The sequence below is a fragment of the Haplochromis burtoni genome, unplaced genomic scaffold (assembly GCF_018398535.1).
Source record: "Haplochromis burtoni strain Fernald_Lab_line unplaced genomic scaffold, NCSU_Asbu1 Contig_8, whole genome shotgun sequence".
In the NCBI taxonomy this organism is placed as follows: domain Eukaryota; kingdom Metazoa; phylum Chordata; class Actinopteri; order Cichliformes; family Cichlidae; genus Haplochromis; species Haplochromis burtoni.
Genome location: NW_024582369.1, coordinates 1,193,552 through 1,219,173, shown reverse-complemented (window position 1 = coordinate 1,219,173; position 25,622 = coordinate 1,193,552). Strand labels below are relative to the sequence as shown.

General features: G+C 39.5%; 3 protein-coding genes across 8 annotated transcripts in view; 1 reads left to right on the top strand and 2 right to left on the bottom strand.

Moving 5' to 3' along the window:
* The window catches only part of wasf1 (WASP family member 1), a 64,716-nt gene extending 61,340 nt beyond the window's left edge, over positions 1-3,376 (bottom strand). Inside the window, exon 1 of one of the 4 annotated variants that reach the window (XM_042225983.1) lies at positions 2,885-3,376. The gene's annotated coding sequence lies outside the window, so the exon portion shown is untranslated. The remainder of the gene's footprint in view (positions 1-2,884) is intronic. The other 3 variants (XM_042225987.1, XM_005914546.2, XM_042225994.1) reach the window with 3 other exon arrangements.
* A 483-nt stretch (positions 3,377-3,859) lies between these two features.
* On the top strand, positions 3,860-21,119 carry cdc40 (cell division cycle 40 homolog (S. cerevisiae)). Its single transcript, XM_005914548.3, has 15 exons — positions 3,860-4,083; positions 4,497-4,583; positions 5,539-5,668; positions 5,759-5,845; positions 5,968-6,107; positions 6,468-6,564; positions 8,481-8,620; positions 9,539-9,613; positions 9,804-9,849; positions 11,185-11,286; positions 12,506-12,621; positions 13,610-13,743; positions 16,236-16,312; positions 19,829-19,973; positions 20,535-21,119. Exons 1-15 carry the CDS (start codon positions 3,892-3,894, stop codon positions 20,710-20,712), a joined length of 1,746 nt encoding a protein of 581 aa, XP_005914610.1. The 5' UTR covers positions 3,860-3,891; the 3' UTR covers positions 20,713-21,119.
* A 270-nt stretch (positions 21,120-21,389) lies between these two features.
* The window catches only part of mettl24 (methyltransferase like 24), a 35,706-nt gene continuing 31,473 nt past the window's right edge, over positions 21,390-25,622 (bottom strand). For all 3 annotated transcript variants that reach the window (XM_042225975.1, XM_005914550.3, XM_005914549.3), the window contains one exon: positions 21,390-22,350. In XM_042225975.1, the coding sequence (XP_042081909.1) occupies positions 22,006-22,350 (345 nt within the window). In that variant the 3' untranslated portion in view covers positions 21,390-22,005. The remainder of the gene's footprint in view (positions 22,351-25,622) is intronic.

The following is a 25,622-nucleotide window of genomic DNA, read 5'->3' as shown; positions in this document are numbered from 1 at the left end:
ACATTACGCACACTCGCATTCATTTTTGCTCTCTCTGCCTTTCCCAGAATCCCTAGCCCACCTTCCTCCCACCACCTCCTCTCGCCTCCTCATGCCAGGCACCCATCACTCACTTAACTCTCATCTATTCCCCTCCTTTCGCTTTCTACACACTCTTTCCTTATGACCCCTGTCATTCTGTGTCCCCCTATCACCCTTCTCCTCCTCTGAGGAGAAAGACCAAAAAGAAAGACCCTAAAAAAAGACAGCAGAGGAGAAAGAGATTTCTTGCTAGCATGAGAAAGTCAAAGACTGGCAGAGGATCAGAGCACTGTCAACAAATAATAGACTTCCAAAAGCCTCCACAGGAGGCTGTTCAGTCATGAGGGCCTATGAAACACATTTAAATAAAAAAGCACGAGAAGTGCAAACTGATGAAATGTCATCCCTCACAGCAAAAAGTTCACAAACAGCATAACATAAAATGGCAATAGGCTCGATTCTATTCTGAGGAGACACCTGTAGCAAAACTGAGAAACTTTTGTATATATTCATGTATCAAAGAGCGGCCAATGTGAACAGAGCCCTCAACTGTGTATTTGTCACCGCGGCATGACGTTTTTCAGGACCAAAAAAGACATGCATATAACATAAAGGTCAGAAAGTCGCCTGCTTTAAAAAGAAGTTGCCTCAAACTGAACTACTGCCTCTTGTCTGGACCACATCAGTGGACATCCTTTAAGACATGTCCACTGAGGCTGAATCAGACCGGTGGTTAGGGGACAGTCTCTGGATTATGTCCTCAAGCCAGCTCTGAATCCAAACAATATGGCAAATGGTCCCTGCATGATCCCTCTGAGCGCTTATGAAAGCTAGGCTATAGTTCTCAGTCATGTGATAGTTTGGAGGCCACTCCTGCAGGCTGATATATTTAACAGCTGCAATGGCCCACAGACCATTTTGTTTCTGCCATATGCTCTTAACCTACAGATTTTTTTTAACGTTTTAAAAAGATATCCATTCATCTGGAGCAAGGGTTCGGTCTTGGTGACATTCACTGCACTACTGTAAATTTTACTCATCTGCAGTTCAGGTCACATACAGTTGATCAGAACAAGACTAAAGTAGTATTTCCCTTGAAGTTGAGCTCTTCTGCTCCAGCCATCATACAGGACCATCACAGATCTTCTCGGCCCAGAAAGTCTTTTTCAGGTGGAACTAGGTGGGTATTCAGTGGTTGTAGCCAAATAATTATATATATATAATATATATTATATATATATAAATGATATAATATTACATATAATATATATATAACTAATATATTTAGTATATATATATATATTATATATTTTATTTATTTTTTTATTTTTTATATTTTTATTGATGTGTGGCTAATTTGATATAACAGGTAAATATTTAAGGTCATCTGGAAAGAGTCAACATCTTCTCCATCTGCATTAATTATTAATGCAGCTTCTGATCAAATCGAGGAATTAAGTCTTATTTATGCATTCCACTGAATCACAGCCAAGGCAATGTGAGTGTAGAGAGCTCTGCATTTGTTGATTTGGACAAGATGTCTAGCCTTGTAGGATAAATAGCTTCTTTCTTTCTTTTAACCTCACTATTTATTAGAGAAAAAAAAGAATAATTATTAATTTCCTGCACATCACATGTAAACCCTAGTTTACCTCGCTCTGTATTTGTTATTTTAACACATCAGAGGCACACTAATCCACTGTCAGAAGCAGCATCCACAGTGGCATACATGGATTTTTAGCAATAGCTCTGCAGCTGATGTTTCTAAAGGTGATTCATTCATCATCAACCACGAAGCTGAACCCACACTGTCACTACAGGCTGTTCTTACCTTTACTATTGCATTTTTAAAAGAGGCAAACCATGAAATATGCTGCTGGCCACTCAGCAGGCAATAGTTACCTGCAGCAATCCAAAGACCCAACTCTTAGTTTGTCTCAACTGGACAGACTGTAGAAAAGATATGCTCACTTTGATGAAGTGCAAAGCCCATATTAGCCGGCCTCCTGTGTATCAAAGCACATATTCGTGCTGTCACTACATATAAAAGCTGATTACTGCACAGCGGTCACAAAACGACGATGCCCCTCGTGCCCACTTTTCTTGTTGCACTTGAAGTAGTACAAAGAAGGTTTCGGATTTCACAGAGCATGATTTTCACTGGGCTGAAGGCTTACCATCCCCCCATGACTGCAAACGAAGCTGGCTGGAATAGACCCCAACCCCTGTCCTCCTTCTCCTCTTCCTCGCAGAGGCAAATCAATGCATTCTTATAAAATTAACTGCCCGTGGTTCCCTTCATGACACTGTAGCAAACTGCCCACTCCACAAACTCGCTAACAAATAAAACACACTCTACGTCTTTTTATTTATTTGTTTATGCACGTTGGGTTAATTGGGGAGCATTGCAAATATTTGCTCTCTGCTTTTCTCACTAGTGTGATATTCTTCAGACTCACTATGTCAAGACGCTGCAGCGGGATCTCATGCAGATGTGCAGCTGCAATTTATCACCCAGCGGTCCCATTACCAATTCCTCCTTTAGTCATTCAAAAATAAAAATACTACTGGTAGGTAGGCTACTTTGTGGGATTTTGACCACTTTGGTAGCCTAACGTTGTTCTCATTGCCACATTTGTCAACTGTACACCGGGTAAACGTGGGAGTCAGTGATGGCCAGGCAGTTTTGAATTACCAAGACCGTTATTAGTCGAGCAGCTCCCGTTGAAGTCTAATATTACAACACGGTGACTCGGTTTTATGACGGTAAGTTGCCGCTGTGCTAATAGCGATAACATAACGTTACTAAAGTCCCATTTTGCATGATGCACTGCAGTGCAAAATTTAAAAAGAAATTATTTACCTGATACGTTTGTAAGAAGAAAAAAAAAACCTCTTATTTTCTCTCCATCCTTACTGAGCAGCAGAGTGTGCCACCGTGTCCAAAAATTTAAATCCCCGGGTCGGATCCATGGTTGTACTGTCTCCGTAATCAAATGTACTCCTGCTGGAAGAGGCGGCGGCGGAGATGAATCCAGCCACTTTTTTTCCAAAGGGATTCTCTGGGCAAATGTTGATAAAATTGGCAATAAAGCTAGTCCGGTTAAGCTTACATCAGGTTTCACGTCATAAAACCACTTTGATTTTTACCCGTATGCGACATTTGTTTTCTTTCTAAGAGAAGTAGTGTGAAATTACGTATATCCACAAGAAACCGTCCCCATTGAAATCGGTAATAATGGTACGTACCACTCTATTGTTGGGGCGCGAGAAAACGTCCCATGCTGCTGATGTGTACTCGTGGGAGGCTCGTGCGCGTTCGCGGTATTGGCTTATTATCTCAAACCGTGGTGTTGTGCTGTCCAATCGATTTCAGGGAGGGACACACTGATTGGATTATTTCAAACATTACAGTTGAAGAGAAAATAAAATCACACAGTGAATCAATATATTCACAACAACACATTAAACAACATACTGACAGCTTATCTTGAAAAACAAAAATACTGCCTCGTTAGTATTTTGTCTCATTTTACAAACTGCGGCCATAATTTTGGTAGTTTTGCCTAAAAGTGTTAATTGTAATAATTCTAATTCTAGCAAAGTAATATATATATGAGTAATATTCTAGCCAACTGAAATATCTGTTTTATGAATGTCTTCAAAATATATAAATTAATACATTTATATTTAATGAATGTAATGAATTAATAATTTTAAGTTAATAATTCCGGTCATACGTATAAGATGCAATGCTATAGTTCTTTAAATTCTCAATCCTAGAGAATAATAAATTATCTATAAATTATTTCTTCATTTCTATAACGGAAGTACCGCCCTTCTGCTTCCGCCACATTCACAACATCCAAGATGTCTGCCGCCATATCTTCCCTCGTTTCATACGGCAGTGATTCCGATTCAGAAAATGAGTCTGAATCTAATACAAGTGTTGAAAAAGTGAACCCAGTCGATCCGGACGCTACGGCTCATCTTAAACCGTTGCAGTCGGAGAGCAGTATGTCTCTGGCTGTTTTAAATTCTGCCCCTGAGGTCGCTGTCAAGGTAAGCTAAGCTAAGCAGCTAACGTTAACCCCACTTTATAATTAGATTATTGGGAGTAACTCTGGCTTACTTACTTGTTATGCTGATAATAATAAAGGTTATTCAAATTACTATGGAAAGGTGGTGTTGTAATTAGAAGTTATTTATTCTCTAAAATTACAGATTTGTTCTAGTAGTACTAAGCGGGAAAGATTCCGCAAAGTGTGTTGTAATCTTTGCGGAATTACTCCTGAGCTAATCCTAAAAAAATACACACTGATTGAGCTCTGTGTAACTTAAGGTCCAACTACATGCATCTTACACTGTACTAGTTAACGTGTGCTTGTGTAAAACAAAACATGCGAATTACCAACCTAGAGCATGTCTCCTGTATCAAGAAGCTCGTTTGCTCATTGTTCGAATCCCGATTTTAGGAGGCTGTTGAGACGGGCATACACCTGGACCCTGCTCTGAAAGAAGTCACTTATAACCCAACATATGAAACCATGTTTGCACCCGAGGTAAGTCTGAATATTTGTGAGCTGGGTTACACATATAGTTAGTTAACTGATAATATAACATGAGTGGCATTTGATCACTTTGTTATGCAGTTGTGTGAAATACATATATTTAATTATTTTTAAACGGCACTAAACGATAAAGGTGATACATATATGAGCAACATGACAGAGAAATTAGAAAGTTATTTCAATTATTCATCCTTAAAAGACATTTCATCAACTGACATAATATTCTAATATGGAAAAGGTAAATTAGCCTTGCCCTTAGAATGTATTGTATTATTGTCAGAAATAACTTTAAAAAAATAGTTTGCTGAAAGCCTTGACCATCTTATGTGCAGAATCACTTCAATGCAAGATTTTCGTCCGATTCCTGCCTGTTTCAAGACCCCCTGCAACATTTCAGTTGCACTGCAACCCAAACTAGTAACATGAATGTGTACTTACTTTTTTTAGGGTAGGTTTTGCAGAAGATTTGCCAGAATTTGTCAGTATCAGAATAAAATCATATAAGAAGGTAAACAAGTAAATTATTGTTTACCTTCTTATAGTTATTTTGTTTCAAATTGTGACCAGATGGGAGTGATTTTTAAGTTTATGAATCAGAGTATTTATTGCTGTTAATGGTTATTAATGTTAAATTATTCATGATTGTTGTCATACCACTGCAGTGTCCCTAACCTGAGTATTTTATGTTATTCATTGATTTTTTTTGTAAAACAGATACTTAAGGCTGCTTAATTGCTCTTAATTGCTCCTGCAGCCTATCAGTCTAACTGCTGGTACATTGATCACTGTGTCAGTTGTTATTGATGTTGTGGGGGGTTTTTGTTTTTGTTTTTTTAAGATCTACATGTATGAGAGGGCTTGTGAAAAAATAAATTAGTTTTTTATGAGGATCCACAGAAGTTTATCTGTAGCATTGCTAATGATTTTATATTTTTTTTCTTCATAGTTTGGCCCAATGAACCCTTTTAAAAGCCAGCAGATGGCTGCCCCCAGGAACATGTTATCTGGCTATGCAGAACCTGCTCACGTCAATGATTTTATGTTTGAACAGCAAAGGAGGACTTTCTCCTCATATGGTAAGCCTAGTGATTTGGGTTTGGATGATGCAGTGTATTGATGCTGTTTAAATTTTAATGACTTTACAATTCTCCCTTCTTTGCTTAAAGGTTATGCTTTAGATCCATCTGTTGATACACACGAGTCATCCTCTAATACCTACATTGGTGCAGTGGAAGAGGCTGAGAAACATAAAGGTAAATATCATTTATATTCAATATGTTTGAGTGTTAAGATCTACTGATATGTTCAAAAAGCTTTTCAGTTATTTAGTTTAGGGGAAGTTTGTGATTCTAGTACCATATGGCTTCTCCTACAGGTCTGACCGTGTTTGAGAGCGGTCTGAAGAAGTCACAGAAGAGGAAAAAGGTCAAAGGTGGAGATGCAGGAGAAATTGACAATTACCTTGGACCATGGGCAAAATATGCAGATGAGAAAGATGTGGCCAAACCAACAGAGGTAATTTTGACTGCTTCTCCGTGTGATTAATCTATTTGTTATCCTGAAAGGCATTTTTTAAATACTTTATTTATATTCATATATTTTGCCATAATGCAGTTAACGTCCTCTAAAGACAATTTTTTTTTAATCTTCCATAGTACAGGTGATGCAATGGAACATATTTTGTTTAAGTTATGTAGTTGTGTACTAGACTTTAATAGATGACATGCACAACTGGCCAAATGCTGATTATTACTCACATTTCCTTTTTAGATCTTAGATGAAATCCATTTCAGTTTGCTGTATTTGTTTTCATAATTATATAAAAGGCAGTAAGTGTGAAGTAATCCCCTGGTTGTGATTATTGTTATTGTACAGGATGAGCAGAAGGAGCTGGATGAAATTACAGCCAAGAGGCAGAAGAAGGGAAGGAATGAGGATGATGCTCCTTCAGAAGAGAAGACTATTCTCCATGGTACTGACTTTTTTGTTAATTTTGATCGGCTGTGGCAATTAGAGACATGATTGAAAATGTAGCCTATTTATTTATTTATTTTTGAAATTATATTTTGTGCTGTTATAAACAGCATACAGAAACAACAGGTCATAAATGTCTTGATGCATGCTCAATCATCCAGGTAAGTAAATTCCAAAAAGTTGATTCTGTTCATCTGGACGTAGCGTTTTCAGTGGGAGAAACATTTCAGCACTCGTCCAAGTAGGGCTGTTCGATATAACGATATAGATCGGATGACGATATAAAAACATCTATCGTTTCATTTTACACTATCGTTTGTTCCGTGGTGTCGCAAAATAAACTGTTTACGGCAATATTTTTTCATCATTTTGATGGTCACTGTAGTGGCTATATTAATTTCTTCAAGTTCTCTCTTTCTCTTATATTTAATATAACCATACTATGGACGGACAAGCGCCTGTTTTTATGTGTTGTCGTTAGCAATAATGACGGTAAAACCATCGTGTGTCCGCTTGTTTATCTTCCACATAAACCTTTCACAATAAAGCTCAAGATCCTGTTGAGACTTTTCAAAATAAACTGAATCACGTGAAAGAGTATGCAGAGTGTTTACGGATGAGAAGCAAAAAAGAGCCGCCAGGTGCTAAAAGATAAACCGTAGACTCAAACATTAGAACAGGCTTTTCCCCGCAGCACGCCGTGTAATAAATACTCACAAAGAAAACGACGGCCTTTACAACTTATGTCTAAAAATGCATTGTTTCATGCATCGGTTAAAACACTCGACTCCAGCTACAGGACGCGCAGCTGGAAACGCTTCACGCAAGACGAGCTGCCCGAGATTCACAGAATTTACAGAAAATGTTAAATTTTTGTGATTTATATCGTTATTGGGACGATAGATGTCTTTTATCGGGATATGAGATTTTGGTCATATCGCACAGCCCTACATCCAAGTGACTTCTTCAGTCTCAGCTGACTGCAGGTTTCCCCAACCTTATAAACAGCACATTTGCACAATGACTGAAACGAGTCCACTGACTGGACCTCATACCACAGGCGTTACCCACGGAAATCTACACCAAGTCTGTATGGTTTACTGAAGGGTGTACCTTTAAGACCATTTGTCTGTAGGACCAACTCAGTCACCCATAACGTCTCAAAGTTTCTGTGAGTCCTTATATGTCAGGACTATCAGAACAGTTGAGAGGTATTTTTTCTAAACACCGCATCTCTGTGGCTTTTAAACCCCACACCGCGCTTTGATAAAAAATTGGTCCGCCCAAAGGATCGGGTCCCCCAACATAAACAGAGTAATGTAGTGTACGCTGTGAAATGTTGGGAGAATTGCCAGGGAGGAACTGGGAGGAACGCTGGTTTGAGCGCGGAGTCAACGAGGCCATTTACGTGAAAACGGAAAGACCATCTCTGAATCGAGGAGGGCGCCTAAGGGTACATCTTTCGCCGTCTTACAATGCTGTGATTGCAGCCATTCCCCAACTCTCTGTGAATAGTATTCATGGCCATTGATCAGCGGTCTTTGATCAATGATCATGACAATTTGCATATTAATGATCAAGGAACTGACCTCACAGCCCATTGTTGCCTCAGTGGTGCTAGTTTCAGTCATTGTGCAAATGTACTGTTTATAAGACTGGGGAAACCTGCAGTCAGCTGAGACTGAAGAAGTCGCTTGGATGAGTGACGAAATGTTTCTCCCACTGAAAACGCTACATCCAGATGAACAGTATCAACCTTTTTGGGAACAGGTCGTAAAGATATTTCACAAAGTTTACTCATTTCTGTTCTCAAGTACTTAATATGTCAGGTAGTTCCTTTGTCCAGCATAGATCCAAATACTGCAGGATTCTTTTACATCACATTTTGTCTGTTTCTTTTGTTCTCTCCCACAGTTAAAGACATGTATGATTACCAGGGCAGGTCGTACCTTCATGTCCCACAGGATGTGGGCATCAATCTGCGTTCTGCGGATGCTCCAGACAAATGTTACCTGCCAAAGAAACAGATTCATGTCTGGTCTGGACACACCAAGGTCAGTTTGAGGCGGGGGAAAAAGTTATAAAAGCATTTGTTTTAATGATTTTGAGAGCAGTGAAACATGGGCATTTGTGTATACATATTTCATTATCCAATCCTTGTAAAATGTCTGAGAAAATCCATAAAACCTTGTAGGTATTTCTGAACACGGTGATAACACGGGCATCTACCAGCTGCTTCGCACCGACATATCTGAGATTATTTTGTTTGATTCAAAGCCATGTCTTTATAATTCACATATAAAGGCAAACACTGGGTTATTCCAAGAAAGATGTGATTCAAGTGTCTGATCTGCCAGTGCGCTTCAGGGAGAGGAAATCACTCAAGTTTTAAATTGGCTCCTTTCTGCTTTGTGCAGAAAGTTACAGACTTCAGAGTCTAATTTGAATACAAAGAAATTTGAAAAGGATAATAAGTGTGTGGAAGTGCTGATGTTGAGATAATAGTTGGAGAGTGGCTCATGTGGTGTCACCAAAGTTTTGTGACACTTTGAAACTTTGGTATGTTGCAGAAAATCATGGATATTTTCCATAACTATTACAGAATTAAGATGATAATAAAGAGTCTGCACACATGCTGTCCTGCATGCATTATTGTTTTGGCCGGTGTGTCCAACTTAAAAATCTTTGAATAGCAATTGCCTGGCCATGGCTTTGTGATTTCAAGTCACATTTATATGATATACATTGCAGCATTTTCCTTCTGCTAGAATATTTTTCTGTGCTTCAGCCAAGAGTAAAAAAAAAACAAACAAAACAGAAAAAGACCCCCAGAAAACAGATAAGCACAATATCAAAATTTACAAAACAGCTTGCTTTTACTGTAAATCAGCCATAAGCTGTAACAGTGACTGGGATACTCAAAATAAAGAGTCTTGGTTAAATATAAATTTCTCATCCCGTGCATGTTCTAGGGTGTCAGTGCAATCCGATTGTTTCCAAACTCTGGTCATCTGCTGCTCTCCTGCTCCATGGACTGCAAGATCAAGGTAAATAAGCTAATAAGGTTTCTGGAGAAAAGGGGGGTGGGGGTGTATACATATTTATCTAAGATGTGATCTTTATGATTGTGTAATAATCTCTGTAGCAATAAAGTAGCCTGTTACCCCGTATTTTAAATACGACAAAGTATAAATCAGTTTTTTTCTCTTTTGTAACTGTGTGCTCTCGTCTTCACAGCTGTGGGAGGTGTATGGTGAAAGGAGGTGTCTTCGGACTTTTATTGGTAAGTGTGCAAAATGCTCATCCTACATCATCTATCACAATGATGTGGTACATGATAAGTGTTGGTGTCGGTTAATAATTGGCTGTATAAAATTGAATTGTGTCGTTTATTCAAGTAAATCCTTTTATAAATAATAATGGATCATCAGCAAAGATGCTGACATTAAAATATGGTCAAGGTATGAAGTGCGCTCAGCCTTTTGGGAAATACAAAGCAGTGACACATTGTGAGCTCAGCATTACTGGAGGACTAATGACATGTCTGCTGACCGCTGACAGAGCGCGGGGGGATTTGGGATTTTTTATTTATTTTTTTAATATACAGATATATGCGTATTTGGAGTCTGGGGGCAGGTTAGGCTAATGCATGCAGGACTCTCTTACACTCTTTCCAGAGATGGCACGCTGTCAGAATAGAGATTGTTTGCAGCTGTGGTTCTGCTTGTCAGCTCCTTCACTGAATATGCATAATTCAGCAGCTCAGAGGCCGGGGGGAATGAGGGGCAAGGGAGGGCACAAGACACGAGAAGATACAGAAGGAGAGAACACAGTTTAGGAGTGAATAAACTGACAGAGATTGACTAGCTTAGAAAGTAGTGAGTAGGAGAAACAGCAGAGCTAAATATGATGTGTGTTAGAGTTATTGGCTATGCCTTGTGGACAGAACCCTCAGACTGATATTGATATTCATATTTTCTCCAACAGCTTAAAGAAATATTTCTGGGGGTTTTTGTGTTTTTTTTTTTAAATTTTCTAGAGGAATTTGCACATAGCTGTTTATAAGGTGATGTTGTTTGTAATGTCTACCAAACTAAGCAGTGATCAGCACTTGCTTGGTTGTGTGCGCCTGTTTCCGTAGTTTTAATTGCAGTCTGTGTGGCCTCAGTGGGCTCCGTTAATGCTGTAAAAACAGTACAGCCCTGCTTAAAGACTTTTTCAATGTGGTAAGCCTTTGCTTGCATGAGGCCCACAGGGACCTCTCATCACCTCTACTGTATGAGAGGGAAAACCCACAGGATTACATAGACTGATATTAGGAGACAATAAGAAGGTGTGTCTTTTTTCACCACCCTGTTTTACAGGCTCATTTTAAGATTCCGTTTCCTCCATTTCCCCAGATTTCACTTCATCTTCCTTTATTCATCTCCCTTTTTTAATTCCTTTATTCAGCATCTTTTATTCCCCTTAACCAAATTTCATATTTCTCAAATGATTTTGCTTTCAAAGGAGGACAGCTGGGGGATTCTTGGTAACAAGATTGGGGAATGCAGGAAAATGAATTTTAGAGGATGTATTTATTTGTCTGTAATATATGTGTGGTCTGTGTCTGTGTTAGGTCACAGCAAAGCAGTGCGAGACATTTGTTTCAACAACACCGGGACCCAGTTCCTCAGCGCTGCATATGACCGCTACATTAAACTGTGGGACTCTGAGACGGGTACGTGGGCCACTGACAGCAATACGTTCTTTATGTAGGCGTACGGCTCCTTTTTAAATCTTAAAGTGACCAAATCAATAAAACTTCAAAGAAATAATTAAATAGAGAAATATATAAATGATTATCTTGAAGATGACCTATTGAATGATTTAATTAACCACATATATTCCTAGATGATAAATATTTTCTCTGCACGAACTTGTTTTCAGTTCAAGATCACATGAATTTTATCACTAACGCTAAAACCAATTAATCAACATAGAGATTTTAATAATTAATCTTTTTTTTTTTTTTTTTTAAGCAAAACTACCAATACTGTAATCCAGGATTTGGATTTCTTTTTTCTTTCAGTAATTTATATCGGATGCATTTGAATGTTGGTCTGCTGGCTGGATAAACAGGGAGTTTTAAAGAAATAATAATGGATGGATTTTTCATTATTTCTAAAATGATTAACGAGAAAAATAATTTACAGGTTAACAGATTTAAAAATGGTTATACCCGGTTAACATAATAGATCAATTAGGATGAATGACATGATGTCTAACACACCTTTATTGTGGAGGTGAAGTCTGCTAGTAAAACCAAATTTTAGTTGATCTGCTCGATCCGTGTCAGTCTGTGCTCCCTCTAGAAGTTGGGCCCATGGTTTCCCTTTAAAAAAAGAACCCACTTGGCTCATCTGTCACATTTTTACCCCTTTCAGCTCAAGCGTGCCGCTCCAGCAGAGGGCAGAAAAGCATTAAATCCCCCACTTGTTGATATCAGTGGAGGACACATCATCCAAATACTTCTCCTAAAAGTTGATTTGCTTGAGTTAGATTTGTCCAATCAAAAGCATTGCTTACTTTTTTTCACACAACTAGTTGTTGTGTTTTGTTTTTCTGGGGATTGTTTCTTCCTATATTATAGCAGTAATATAAAAAGCGTGCTATTTTAGCATACAAGTGCCTCTCGGTGTTTTCAGTCATTTCAATTTCCTGTTTCCTTGGTTGTAGCAGTAGTTGGAGCATCATCCCTGTGGTGATTCACCTTTACCGAATGAACACTAGGAAATTTTTGTGTGTTACAGCTGAGTTGTCACCACCTGCAGGGATATGGAGCATACAGCAGTTGTAGAGTGTGTCCTTAAATTTTAAAGCAACTTCAGTGTGCCTTTGTGAGGGAGCCACTGTGGATTATTCTGGAGCTCTGACTTTCAATTTGCTTCCCACCACAGGCCAGTGTATCTCCCACTTCACCAACAGGAAGGTACCATACTGTGTGAAGTTCAACCCAGATGAGGACAAACAGAACCTTCTTGTGGCTGGCATGTCAGATAAGAAGATTGTTCAGGTAAAGCTGACCATTTCTTCCACCGCAAGAAAAGTCGATCATGTTGGCCAAGCAGGTTGCACACATGAATTTCTCTGTTTACTCCCTGTGCCCGCAGGACCGTGAAATATACTCCTGTCTCATCCTCCAGCGCTAGTGTGTGTAGTTGTGTGGGAGTTGTAAGAGGTTCAGTGGCTGACAGGACTAGAGCAACTCATTAATCACAAGAAGCATTAGGGTAAACAAGAGGCGAAGGAAAGAGAACAATATGTGATAAAAGTAGGAAATCTATAAATACACTATCACGTTTTTGACAGCTCAAGTGTGATATAGTTTTTATTTTCCACATTTCAGAGCAATGGATGTTTGGAAATTTCTAGAAAGACATTTTAATTCTGGGAGATTAGCTAATAGGGGAAAAAATGTTTAGTTGTAATTGTCAGTCACAATCTGGCACAATAATCAGGGTTAGCGTTAAATCATGCAGGTCCCCTTTTCGGGTTATGAGAACAGATGGCTGTTCACCCCAAGGGTGGGGGAAAAAAATGGAATTTGGTGTGAAAGCCATCCGAACAGACGAGCTTAATTTTATTTATTTATTTGTTTGCTGTCCCTGGAGGGGTTTCTGTGTGGTTGCCTTTTATATTTTAATTTGTACATGCTGTTTTCTCTCAAAATATTAATTTTTAAGACTAAAGTCTGTTTGATTGCTAATCGCTGTGATTACATTAAGGCAATTTAAAAGGTTCATAACATCGGTACAGTTTATAGCTGCTCTCGTAGGGAGTCTCCCACAGTGAGCCATATTCTCTGTTTTTGCAGTGCGATTGCGACGAGCTGTATTTATTTTGGTAATCATCACTCCATGCGAATATATCAAGGCACAGTGGAACAAGTGTTGGAGGGATTGTGAATTCATTTTAGTACTCCACTTTTTGACTCATGGGATACATTTGTTTACCTCCCTTCTGTCTGCTGTGCTGTCTGTGCCTCTTTGTGTCTCTAAAAGTGGGACATCAGGACAGGCGAGGTGGTTCAGGAGTACGATCGTCACCTGGGCGCCGTCAACACCATCACCTTTGTTGACGAGAACCGTCGGTTTGTCAGCACATCAGACGACAAGAGTCTTCGAGTTTGGGAGTGGTAAGTGCCGAGTGCAGCCTGAACTGCTTATGCCATAGTTGAAACTTGAGAGTGCCGCTGTAGTTGTTGCTGCCGTTCTTCCAAGCAAGTCATGTAATCCTCCTCCCTAATGCTCTGCGTTTAATAACAGAAGACTGTAGCTGATATTGGCTTGGAGAAATCAATCAACAATATGAATGTAAAGCAAGAAGGAAGTGAACCAGTGTGGACTATAATTAAAAAACGAAACAATCAGGAGTTACAGACAGCTGGGTATTCAGTGTAATTTTGAGCTGTGCAAGTATTAGCTCTGGATTGTATTTTTTTTAACTTTGTTATAGGCTTGTTAAGATGCACCTTGGGCACATCAAGTGCTTTTATATATTATTGTTCTTCTGTGATGAGCAGACACGGGGGATACAGATTATAGTGTTTTACGAGATTCCTTTTATATACGAGTGTAACTAACTAAAACGATGTGAATGAAATGATTTGTAATGTGTATGTGTTGGGATGACTGGAAGGTTTAAATCCCACTTTTGGGGATGGTGAAAGAAAACGCGAACATGAATTTTAATGACAAAATTAAAAATGTCCATATCCCGCTGTTTATAATTGTTTGGACAACCAAAAGACCACCGGGAAGGGCTTGTACACTGGCTGGGGTGCCCTGTCATGGTAAACAAACTCAGCTATTTGCTGTTTATAGATAATAAATATTTAAAAACCACCAGATAAACAGAGCTTTCCATGGAATGCTTCAAGGGGAGGTTTTGTATCAAGGGCAGCCATTTGTATTTAGTTTGGTTTAATTGTCAAAACTTCCTCATGAGCTTGTGAGATGGATTATCTGCTTAAAAAAGTTTTTTGCACACTTTAAGTCAATGTGAAAGACAGAATTAAAGATAAACACAACAACAACAACAAGCTAAAGAATTAAATCCTAAGAGTCTGCTTTGGGCAAACTTCGGGCTCCCATGAGCTTTTTTTTAGTGCAGCGTGGGAGTAAGCGGGCAAGTGGTATGTCAGGCCAAAAAGTGACTTGACGGTCCCGCTTTCTCCCATGGATACCACCTGGCTCTAGTCCCCCTGCCCCACTCTCCCTGTGAGAGCTGCATTAGGCTGAATTTACAAGAATAGTCTCATGTTGCAAGAATAGAAGCGGCGTCTAGCAGAGAGGGGCATGTTGAGAGCACGCAGAATAGACTGCGAGGCAGCAAATCCACAAGCCATTCACGTCATAGTGAAAACGCCTACACGCAATTTAAATTCTGTCCACGTTCTCACACATAGTGTTCCCAGGATTGACTACTTTATCTATAGCAGAGGTTTGTCATCAGGAGAGTCTGTGAATGCTTTCCAGGAGGATTACAATTGATTCGAAATGTCCCAAACTGCACCAACAAGGGGAATTAACTCTTGATCATAAAGACATCATGTAGAGAGCGATGAAGCCCACGGGGACACTTGGAATGATAATAAAATGAGAAGGAAAAGGATAGCGGGAGATAAGTGGTGGAGACTGTGGAAGCATATTGTAGGAATCACTCAGGATGGTCAAAGAACTGCTACAACCTCCCCAGAACTTGATTTCTTAAAAAGCCTGCTTTTTTAGAAGCGATCGATTTATCTCAGCTTAATAAAACTCCCAAATCGGAATGTTCTTAGAATAATTTGAAAAGGAAACAAATGAATAAATGAATTAAATCTGTCAGTGCTTGTTTTGTGAAACCATCCTTCGTTTCAAATTAGCACATATAATGAGATAAATTATATTATAGAAATCTTAATTTCAGACCAACTGAAGTAGTGTGTCTAAAAACAAAGTGTGGGTTCTTAGTTATGGAGTTTAGTTTGGCTTGACTGCAGATTCTGGCTTGAACAAACACAGAAGCTCCTTAATCTCTGACCGTGTGACGGTCGTGCAGCCCCAGCTGTCACTCGTCACAGAAAGAAACAAGGACGTGGTTTTAGTAAAGCTGATGGCAAATTGAGTTTAGGACTTTGCTTTATTTTACAGCAAGTCTCAGCAAATTGGCACGCTGTCATCCTGACAGACACACATACATGCACTGTACATTTGAATGATCTTCTTCAGACAAGTTAAGATCAAATAGCCAAGTTTGCTGTTTCTCCCAAAGCAGAGAGACATAGCAGAGCATAAAAGAACAGCGAGGCCGGGTGAAGGAGCAAAGGAGGGTTTCATAAATAATTGGTGGCTGGTGCAGCATCAAAAGCATCTTTCACATTATTTACAAGATTTATTTATTTACTGTAGCACTAATGGTGATACAGCCTGTTTGTTTTTTTCCTTCTTTACCTCCACCACAGCTCTTCTCTCTCTAGTAAATAAGCAGTTTTGAGCTGGCATAAGCACCTTCAATGTCAAACAAACAACAGCTCTGTCGATGTTTTCCCATAGAGCTGTTATTGCTAAGGGCCTTCTCACGTTGTTCTCATCCACTGTTTAACCCGTCTTCAAGTGTACTCACAGTGTTTTGTGCCTTTTTCAGGGACATCCCTGTGGACTTTAAGTACATTGCTGAGCCCAGTATGCACTCCATGCCAGCTGTGACTCTCTCCCCCAATGGTAAGTAGACTAATCATGGCCAAACACTCATAAACACAGTCAAGGACAGGCGACTTGAGGGAGTAAAACCTGCATTACCACACTGAAGTAGAGTCACACCTTCTGAGATTTGCCATCACTCAGGCAAGGTGGGAAAAACAGATATTCTCAGTGTAGTAAGTTTGTTGTACGTGGAGATTTCTGCTTGCCACGAGATCCAGATTTTCTATCAATACATGTCAGCTGTCTGTGTTTCCAGTTCTGTGTTTAGCTCTGGCTGTTTAATCGTCACAGATAATGCATTAACTGTTGGATAACAGAAATATTTGGACACTTGAGTGACTTAAACTGTGTACATTTGATGTCAAAACAAATGTTTAATATTTGAGCAATTTTGCCTTTTGGACACTGGAGCAGTAAGATTAGACAGGGAAGTGGGGCGAGGGAACAAGAGAAGACACACAGGGCCATGGGTCGGACTCAAACCTAGGACCTGTTGACTGCTCCATCAGTGAGCTACACTGGCACCCAATGCTATTTATTTTTAAGATGAACAGCTGTATGACTGTATACTGTCAGTTAGCATACCATCGTGTGAAAAAGAGGGCTTTCATAGTGTAATGGAGGAGGTCACGAGAATGGGTTGCCTCACCGCTCATTGGCTAAACGGCAGCAGTATGCTGATATCTTACTCAGCAGATGTGGCTCCGTTCGTGAGTTCTGCCGACTGGCTGGCCTTTTGTACACATAGGACTCAGTGCAGCTGCCATGTTTATTTTAGAGACAAGTCTTTCTTCGGGCAGCCCTTCCAAGCAAGCCACACTTGTTCAGTCCCTCTTTCTAATGGCACTGTAATGTTTTCCACTTTTTCATTGTGGAATTATGGACTTCAAATCAATTTGGCCTTATAACCCTTCTAAACTGATGGGGAGCAAAAATGTGATTGTTGATTGTTGATGTCTTTCTCCACACGAGCAAAGCTTTTACTTCTTTGATAGTAGAGATTTAGGTCAGGGTTGTAGGACTCCGTTATAAGCCTGTAATTTTTTTTGTAATTGCTGAATTTTACATTTCTTTTTGTGTAAAGTACCTTTACCATGCCTTCATTCAGTGCCGCCAGATTTCAGAGCAGTATCACTCTGTGAGATCCATATATCCATTCATATTCTTACCAATTACCGAGGTTATGGTACTCTTACCTGTACTGTAAATAAGCTGCAGCCAGGAAATGTTATGTTGATTAGACCCAGTTAACAAATTTTAGATTACATAATAGGAGTGGGCAATAAAAGCCTCAAAATTAAATCACAATTATATCAAGAAAATTTGTAATGTTATTGCTGTGGTCTCACTTCATAAGAGAATTTTTCTGAAAACTACTCAGGATTTTTTTTAAATTGTAACATTTTATCTGTGATTGCAGGTAGTAGCGTTTGTAGTGCAAACTAAATAAAGGGCATTTTTCATCTTTGTTTTTTCCATATGAGCTACAGCCATTGATGAAAGAATTTAGTAAATCTATTACTACATGGTGCCAGCAGCATAGTGTAATAGGAGATACAACATGGATCAAGTATTACCACAAAAGTAGCCAAGGTAATATTTTCCACTGTGATTTTTTTTTTTTCTTGATCAAGACATTTATTTGTTTTTATAATATAAAAGTGATCACATATAACCAAAAATGTGCCCTGATCACAGGATAAAAGAAAAAAAGCATAAGTCAGATCACACAAAAGAAAAGAAAATGAATTTTGAAAGCCACTTATTCATCACAGATCTTTTGCTTCTATATTTGACACCAAAGACAGAAAACAGTTTAATAGATCCTTTTTTTAAGCAGTGCATCTTTTTTCCCCTCCCCAAGTTGTAAAAAGTATCTGATGTCACTAATACGCTGTCCTTCCATTTGTGAAGATGAACCTTCCTGCCACAAAAGGCTGCATTTGGGGTAACAATGAAATATTATTTTCCAATAAATTTAGAAAACTTCTTATGTATTGGACATGAGCAATTGGATAATTTGGGACATAACCAAAACATATGAGCATAAACATGTGCTCTAGCCCTCATGCCTGGGCTTGTTGTAGGGATGTAGACGCATGATCACAAAATTTAACAGATGAAGCATAGCTTGTTGAAGCTGGCCTGTTAGTACAGGATTAACTTTGGCTGGTAGTCATTAGTTTCCAGGACTGTCCTTGGTTGAGCTGCTTCTCTCCACTGCTCCCAGTTTCACCCTGTGTGTCTGCTTGAATGCGTGTGTTCTGTGTGTAAAGCTCTTCCCCACACATGGAGCAGAACCTAGCAGAGGAGAATCTGCCCCCCACCCAAGTATATTACACTACCATTTTGTATCCATGGAAACATCTCCATTGTAATTTATGTAATATCTCTGTAGGCAACCTACAAAAACCTTTTTTTGTCCTCATTTGTTCTTTTCCTTTCTACATTTTTTTCCCCCCCCAGTCGTTAATTTTTTCTCTCCTCCTCTTCTCTTCGTACTTGCCTTCTTCCTTTGGGCAATATTCGTATTTGTTCCAGCGTGGTTTGTTTATCTTTAGCATGTGAATAATGAATGAGCTCTCAGTGGGAGACCATTCAGTTTTCTCTCAAGCCTAAATGGCACCCAGCCCCACTTGGCACCATATATACAACAACCCCCCCCCCCCTGCTCTTCCCCATCTCTTTTTCATGTTGACTAAGCAGACAGAGCTCCAGTGCGCTGCTGAAATTGGTCAAGTTGTTTTCATTCTCCTGCACTTATTCTATTTGACATTTGCTGACAAGTTTTCTGGAAGTGGTGTAAAAAGAGGACACACATATCAGAACTGCATTTCTTTCTCAGATCGAATTAGTAATTTCCTCATGTACACTTTTAAAAAGTGCGGAGAATTGTATAATGCTTTGACACTAAAGCACTGCCTCTCACCATCGTGCAGTGATGTTGAAACTGTTGGATTGTCAGGGGCTGAAATGCTCTCTAAAGCAGATCTCTGCTGAGCAGCCACTGATGCAAAACCTCGTTTTATTTTTTTTTCCCTAAATTGCCTCAATCTTTCCAATTCACTGATGGCAGAATGATGAGTTCATGCCCTTTTCAAAGGGCTGTCCACTTCAATCCAAATTTCCAGTTTTGCTGTTTTGAAGAATTTTGGCCATGAGGCAGTTTCTACCATTTACTGTGTAGCTGCTGTTAGTTAATGTCCCTCCAGATCACAGTTTTTGCACTGTCAGGTTTAGCGCATGCTAGCAGTGTCATCAAAATACCGCACTGAAGATCTGAGGGGCTGCTTGTTAAACACTTGGCTGTACAGAATCATGCAAATAATACATTTAAAAGGTTTGGGGACAACTTTTAAAGTTTATAAGCGTTTGAATTTGAATTCAAACATTACCTTGAAATTTCAATGTGAACAACCAAAAATGCTTTTGTTTTCTCTTTGATTTTTTTTGCAAGAAATGTGTATTGTGTTATCAAGGGCACAAGTGCTTTGCAGCATAGTTGGCCAATGGTTTATTGTTTTGTTTTTTAAGGTAAATGGCTCGCCTGTCAGTCCATGGACAACCAGATTTTGATCTTTGGAGCCCAAAACCGCTTCAGACTAAACAAAAAGAAAGTCTTCAAGGGCCACATGGTAGCTGGCTATGCATGCCAAGTGGACTTCTCCCCAGACATGAGGTAAGCCTTCACAATGTCACTCTGAAGGGCAGTTTTATTCTGACAGAAACCACAAAGTAGAGATGCTTAAAGCTTTAGAATATTCCACTAGTAAATACTAAACGGTACTTATGAATAAAAATTTGCTATTAGTGTAATGGGTGAATTAAAAACTGAGTCCAAATGCACCATTGTGCAGATGATCAGTATATTGAGATATCTTTGCTTGTATTCTGTAAGCTGTTTCTCATCCTGAGCTTTAAAATGCATCCAGGTAATGAAGCACTCTTGGCGAAAAAAAACAAACATACAGCCATCACTAGGAGAGCTCACAGGACATCGTCCTATTTTTACACAAAACGCCCATTAAGACCCTTTTTTGTCCCTCTTCTCACCCACCACCCACGACTGTGAGCAGGTGCCCTCACTTCCTTTCAGTATCCATGGCAACATTGCAACCCCTGCCTAGATTAAATACCAAAAATTCCAACTCCCACCTTTTGGCTGCTGAAGTGAAGACAGAAGTTATTTCTTTATTTTTATAACCATGTGCTAATTATGAAACACGTTTCTTTCTACCAGTTATGTGGTGTCAGGAGATGCAGATGGAAAGCTGAACATCTGGGACTGGAAAACCACCAAGCTTTATCACAGGATCAAGGCTCATGACAAGGTGTGCATCAGCGCCCTGTGGCATCCACATGAAACCTCCAAGGTCATCACCTGTGGCTGGGATGGACAGATAAAACTCTGGGATTAGATCTGTCCCTGAGGACGGGTTTCTGGAAATAATGGACATGACCTGACTGGTTCAATAAAAAGGAGGAGGCCAATTGTCTCATGGTCTGGAACTGTTTTTGAGTCGAAGCCAAAAGACTGGCATCCAGTCTGATTGTACAGGTGTATTTGTTTTTTACCCTGTGAAAGATCAAAATACTTAGTCATGTAATGTTTGTACAGATATTACATGACTAAGAACTTTCAAAGGATTGTTCCTACTGCAGAAGAAGTATTGCAGGGGGTACCTTGTTATTCTTAATGTTTCTTTTTTTTGTTACTGTATTTTCCAATGTTCTGGTAGTATACCTTTCATATTCTTGATAAAATATATTCTTTGTTTTCAGCTGTATGGCCATCTCTTTGTGGAAATAAACAACCTAAAGTCTACCTTTTCAAAAAACGAAGCACTCCTTCCTTTGGGGGAAAAACCCCCCCCCCAAAGTGTTTATTCTTTAAAATCAAAATCATGAGGACAAATTTGGTTCATCATCAAAAGGTTTGGTAAATTTCAATAACTGAATAATGTTGTTATTTTAAAGTGTTACTTTTCCTGATTGTTGGCAGTGTTGCGGTGCTGAACAGACAAACGCCAGCTGAACACGAGGAAGGGAACTGATGGTGTAAAATTCTTATGTGTGAATATTTTTTTTGGGGGGGGGGGGGGGGGTATTCTATTATAATTCCAGAAACTGGAATTACAGTTGTTTTTCTCTTACTTGCACAAATATCCACGTTTAAATAGCCAACAGGCAAACTCTGTACAAGTGTACAGTCCCATTTATCACATTGTCATGCTGTGGTGATGCATGGAAACTACTTCTTCGGGAGCAGATCCCGTCTCTTTCCCGCCTCCTTAAAATATTCACTCACTGTCGGTGACCCTGTAACGCTGTATCCGCTTCCTTGAATTCATAATTTAGCTCGTGAGCTGCGTAGTCTATGGACTTCTGCTGTCTACTATCAGGTAGAACTGCCTGGCTTTGGGCCAGGCTTAGATAGGACCTTGATGATTTTGACTGTGACTTTCCTGCAGCCAATAATACAGCCACTATGAGGTAGAACACAGAGCCTCTGGAGGTAATTATGCTGCTCCTTTACTTGGCTTAGGTCATCGCAGGCCAGCAGAGGATGAGCGGGAGGATAAGTAGGAGCAGAGATTTTTTCTTTTTTTTCAAAGGTCGGGCCAGATAAGAGCAGTGTATTTGAAGAGAGCTGTGCCCCAGAAAGTCCATGTTACACATTCAGATTTCCAGTTATCAGCGACGGTAAAAAGTTATTTTTGAGTTCTATCTGGTTTCCCTAAAGGCCTCCACTGAGTATTCACCCAGCTCAAGGTGTAAGCACTGCTGGCATTAAGCACATTCTTCTGTAGAAAAATGTGAGGTTTGGCAGGATCGCTGTGGATGTGGAAGAGGTGGAAGCCGGAGCGCTCAAGCTCCTTCAGCAGGCTGTACCAGTACCGCACCACAGATGGCTCATCGCCACCCACCTCAAAGCCTGCCCAGTGCAGGTGAAGCTCCAGCAGCAGCTGTCCCACTGAATCCAGAACTCTTTCGAGGATCAAATTTTCCAAAATCTTCCATTCTGCACTCTCCATGTCTGCCTTCAGTACATCCACCTGAAACACAACCAGAAAAACTTCAGATTTAAATGAATCTTGTTTAGGTAATAAATGACACCAAGCTGCATGGAGTTCTTACATGCAAAAGCTATTAAAAGATGAAAAGTGAAGCTTGATTTTGTTCTGCGCCGGTGATCTTGATGATGGATTGAGTGAAAGAGCAGCCTGACAAGACTTGCTGTGATAGAGCAGGGAGGAAATGCTTCAGAAGATGAATGTTAATAGCACCCTTAGGTCATATTCATGTAAGGACATTCATGCATGCTCAAAGTTTAATGCATATCCTGAGGACATTGGGTTTCCTCTCAGGTCTTGCTCCATCATGTAGCCATAGTCAATAATACATTAACCAAAGAAAATATCAGGGATTAGTGCATTAAATAGTCTTTCCTACAAAAAAAACCCTAAACAAATAGGCTGATAATATTTCTTGAGCTAAACTAAGTGTCGGGTGGTATGGCAGCATATATATTAAACAAGCTCCTCTCCAATTGATGCATTTGACACTGCACAATATCCCCAGACCTCATTAGTGTAACTGAACAGGATTCAAAAACAACTGTGGCAAAAAATCGTCCTCTGTCCTCCCCATCATTGTCCCTCACTCCCACAAGCAGAAACATGTTGTTTTTTTTAATTGGACAAAAATCACGTGATGGAAAATGATGAGACATCGCTGAAAACTAATGCTAATGTAATTTCTATCTGCTTATGTGTGTGTACATTGTGTTGTGTTGTAAGGATTATAGATGATCACACAGCTTCACTCTATCTGTCGTCATTTTTCTCTTCCGTGGACTTCCCAGAAATGGCCTTTTTGCCTTTGTGGTCCCATATCCATGTCTATGGGTGGAGCATGGGGGTTATTTCTGTTCAAATATTCTGATTTCCTTTGGCTTCATGTTTAACTGCAGACAAGCGAGCGTTTTTATTTTCAGGTCTTCTAAATGGATTGTACTCACTGAACTGGTCAACAGTCTAGCACAGGTCCAACACAGAGAGGCAGATAAACATTCACACTCACATTATGTCAATCCAGTTAACCCAACATGCACATTTTCAGACTGTGGGAGGAAGCCAGAGTATCTGGAGAAAAGCCACACTAGCACAGGGACAACATTTAAACTAAGCAAAGAAATGCAGTCAGGTTCAAAAAAAGGAGGTCATGGGGGTGACAGACAACCATTATGTACATCTATGAATTCACTCACGATAGTACGCTTATGGCCATATCACCACGAGCAATCCCGATCTGTTTGTATTTTATATTTTATTATATTTAACAATGTTAACTTTTATCTTTTAAGCTTCATTTGAATTTTAAACTGTGCCAGCAAATCAAAAAGCATGCATTTCTGTGGCTGTCTTATTAAAATTCATTTAGAACTCAGGATTAGATTTGAAACACACACAAAACACAAAGAAAAATTGACTCTGCAATAATGAAGCTGATCAGCCCCGGTGGATAGCCTCCATAGACAATTTTATGTCAAATGACTTTGCACGCTGTGAAATTCCTGCCCTCCCTAACAGAGATATTAATGTGAGACTGCTGTAAACGGTTTTAGCCAATGAGCAATGAGTTCCTCTGCTTCCAGTGAGTCATAATGTATGTGATTACTTCTGTACAGCAATCTCAGCATTAGGCATTGGAACACATTTTCATTTTAGAGAGGCTTTTGATAAAAAGTTGTCTGAGTCTGTGTAAACAAACAAGTTTGCTGATTTGAGAGCAGAACTGCAAAATGGGAGTTTACATTCGGGCTTGTTAATTAAATGGAAATGTATTTATTTGAGATAAATCCTAGCTATTACCCAGACTTTATTTTTTCTTTTTATTGCACACAGAATACCTCAACTGACCAGCCAAACAGGACACAAATCCTGACATTATTACTAGGAATGTGTGCCTTTATTGGTGACTATGCCACCAAAGAGCAGATCATACTTCCAAATATTAATTTTACTAGAATCTAAAAGGTTGGTGAAAACACTTCAACAGCTGCATTAACCTCTCTTTGGGCTATTTCTGCAACCATTTAAAAAGCAAGCAAAAATGCGTGAGTGTAACATTTTTTTCTCTAATTATTTCAGTGCATCGTTTAGGCACAAAAAGCACATTCTTAGTCCAAAGATTGTTAGATGTAAGTTTTTCTGCTTAGGCTAATTAAATCCCGTATGGTAGCATCTCTGGGCAGTGTTACGCAATTACTGCCATGATCGATTGTCCAATGTGCAGCTCTTTTTCGCTAAATGAGATGTGACTTCCTGCTACTGACATTTGCACCCGCCGTGACAGTGTGTGCGCTGTGTCAGCTGGTCACTAGAGCTGTGTGAATGAGTCATCTGTGTGTGTGTGTGTGTGTGTGTTTCTTTTTTAACTAACAGAGATAAGAAGTGCCGCACAAATGCATATTTTGACCTTTCAGAGCGACTCCCGTCTCTTGATTGCTGCCTTTCCTGTCGCTGAGGATTGGAGAAGAAACAGTTCTCCTGCTGTTTGCTGCTTGCTCCTCCGGCACACTGTGTACTCACATTAAAACCTCATTACAAGAATGCATGTGTGGCTCTGCATTTAAAACAGGTGAGGTGTGTTATCTATAACGCAGCATGGTGTACAAACCCACCCACACATACTGTAAACACGCCAGCCCTTATTTGTTCATATCTCGTCACACACCGACATCTTCATATCTTTGCAAATACCTTCTATGATTTGCCTGTTTGCTTTTTACCTGCAGAAAAGGGTTTAACAACTCGAACCGCTCAGCTTAAATCAGCTAAAGCAAAGCACCTGGTTTCTTTGCCAGGGATTCTGCTTTAGTCTAATTTAAATTTAGTCTATTTAAAACCAAAAAAACAATGATAAGCCCAGCTAGCAATCAATATATATTAACTGAAATGTTCACTTTATTTTAGGAGAGAGGGTTAGTGGAATAAACTTTAGAGTGTTAACAGTAGTGATGCAAAAAAAAAAGATTTTGCCCTGGAGGGTGATACAGATGCTCTGCAAAGCTCACCCCAAGAAAAAAAAAAAAAAACAGAAAAAAGGATAACCTCTGTGTAAAACACACACTTTATCCTGAGGGTGGAGTGGGAGCCCAAATTTCATGAATCAGTTTGGTTTTCTTTGGTTTTTTTCATACACCAGTGAATTTCAAAGAAAACAAATAAGCAGGAACTTGACTATCAAATTGTGTTCACAATAATTAAAAGCCACCCACACCCTTTAACAGTTGGATTTAAATGCATCATGGGTGTTTACGTCA

Excerpts from the sequence above, each read along its gene's own strand:
- cdc40 (XM_005914548.3), top strand. The coding sequence starts at position 3,892 with ATGTCTGCCGCCATATCTTCCCTCGTTTCATACGGCAGTGATTCCGAT. Across the intron at positions 4,584-5,538 it reads AAACCATGTTTGCACCCGAG|TTTGGCCCAATGAACCCTTT; the intron begins GTAAGTCTGAAT and ends TTTTCTTCATAG. Across the intron at positions 5,846-5,967 it reads AGAGGCTGAGAAACATAAAG|GTCTGACCGTGTTTGAGAGC; the intron begins GTAAATATCATT and ends CTTCTCCTACAG.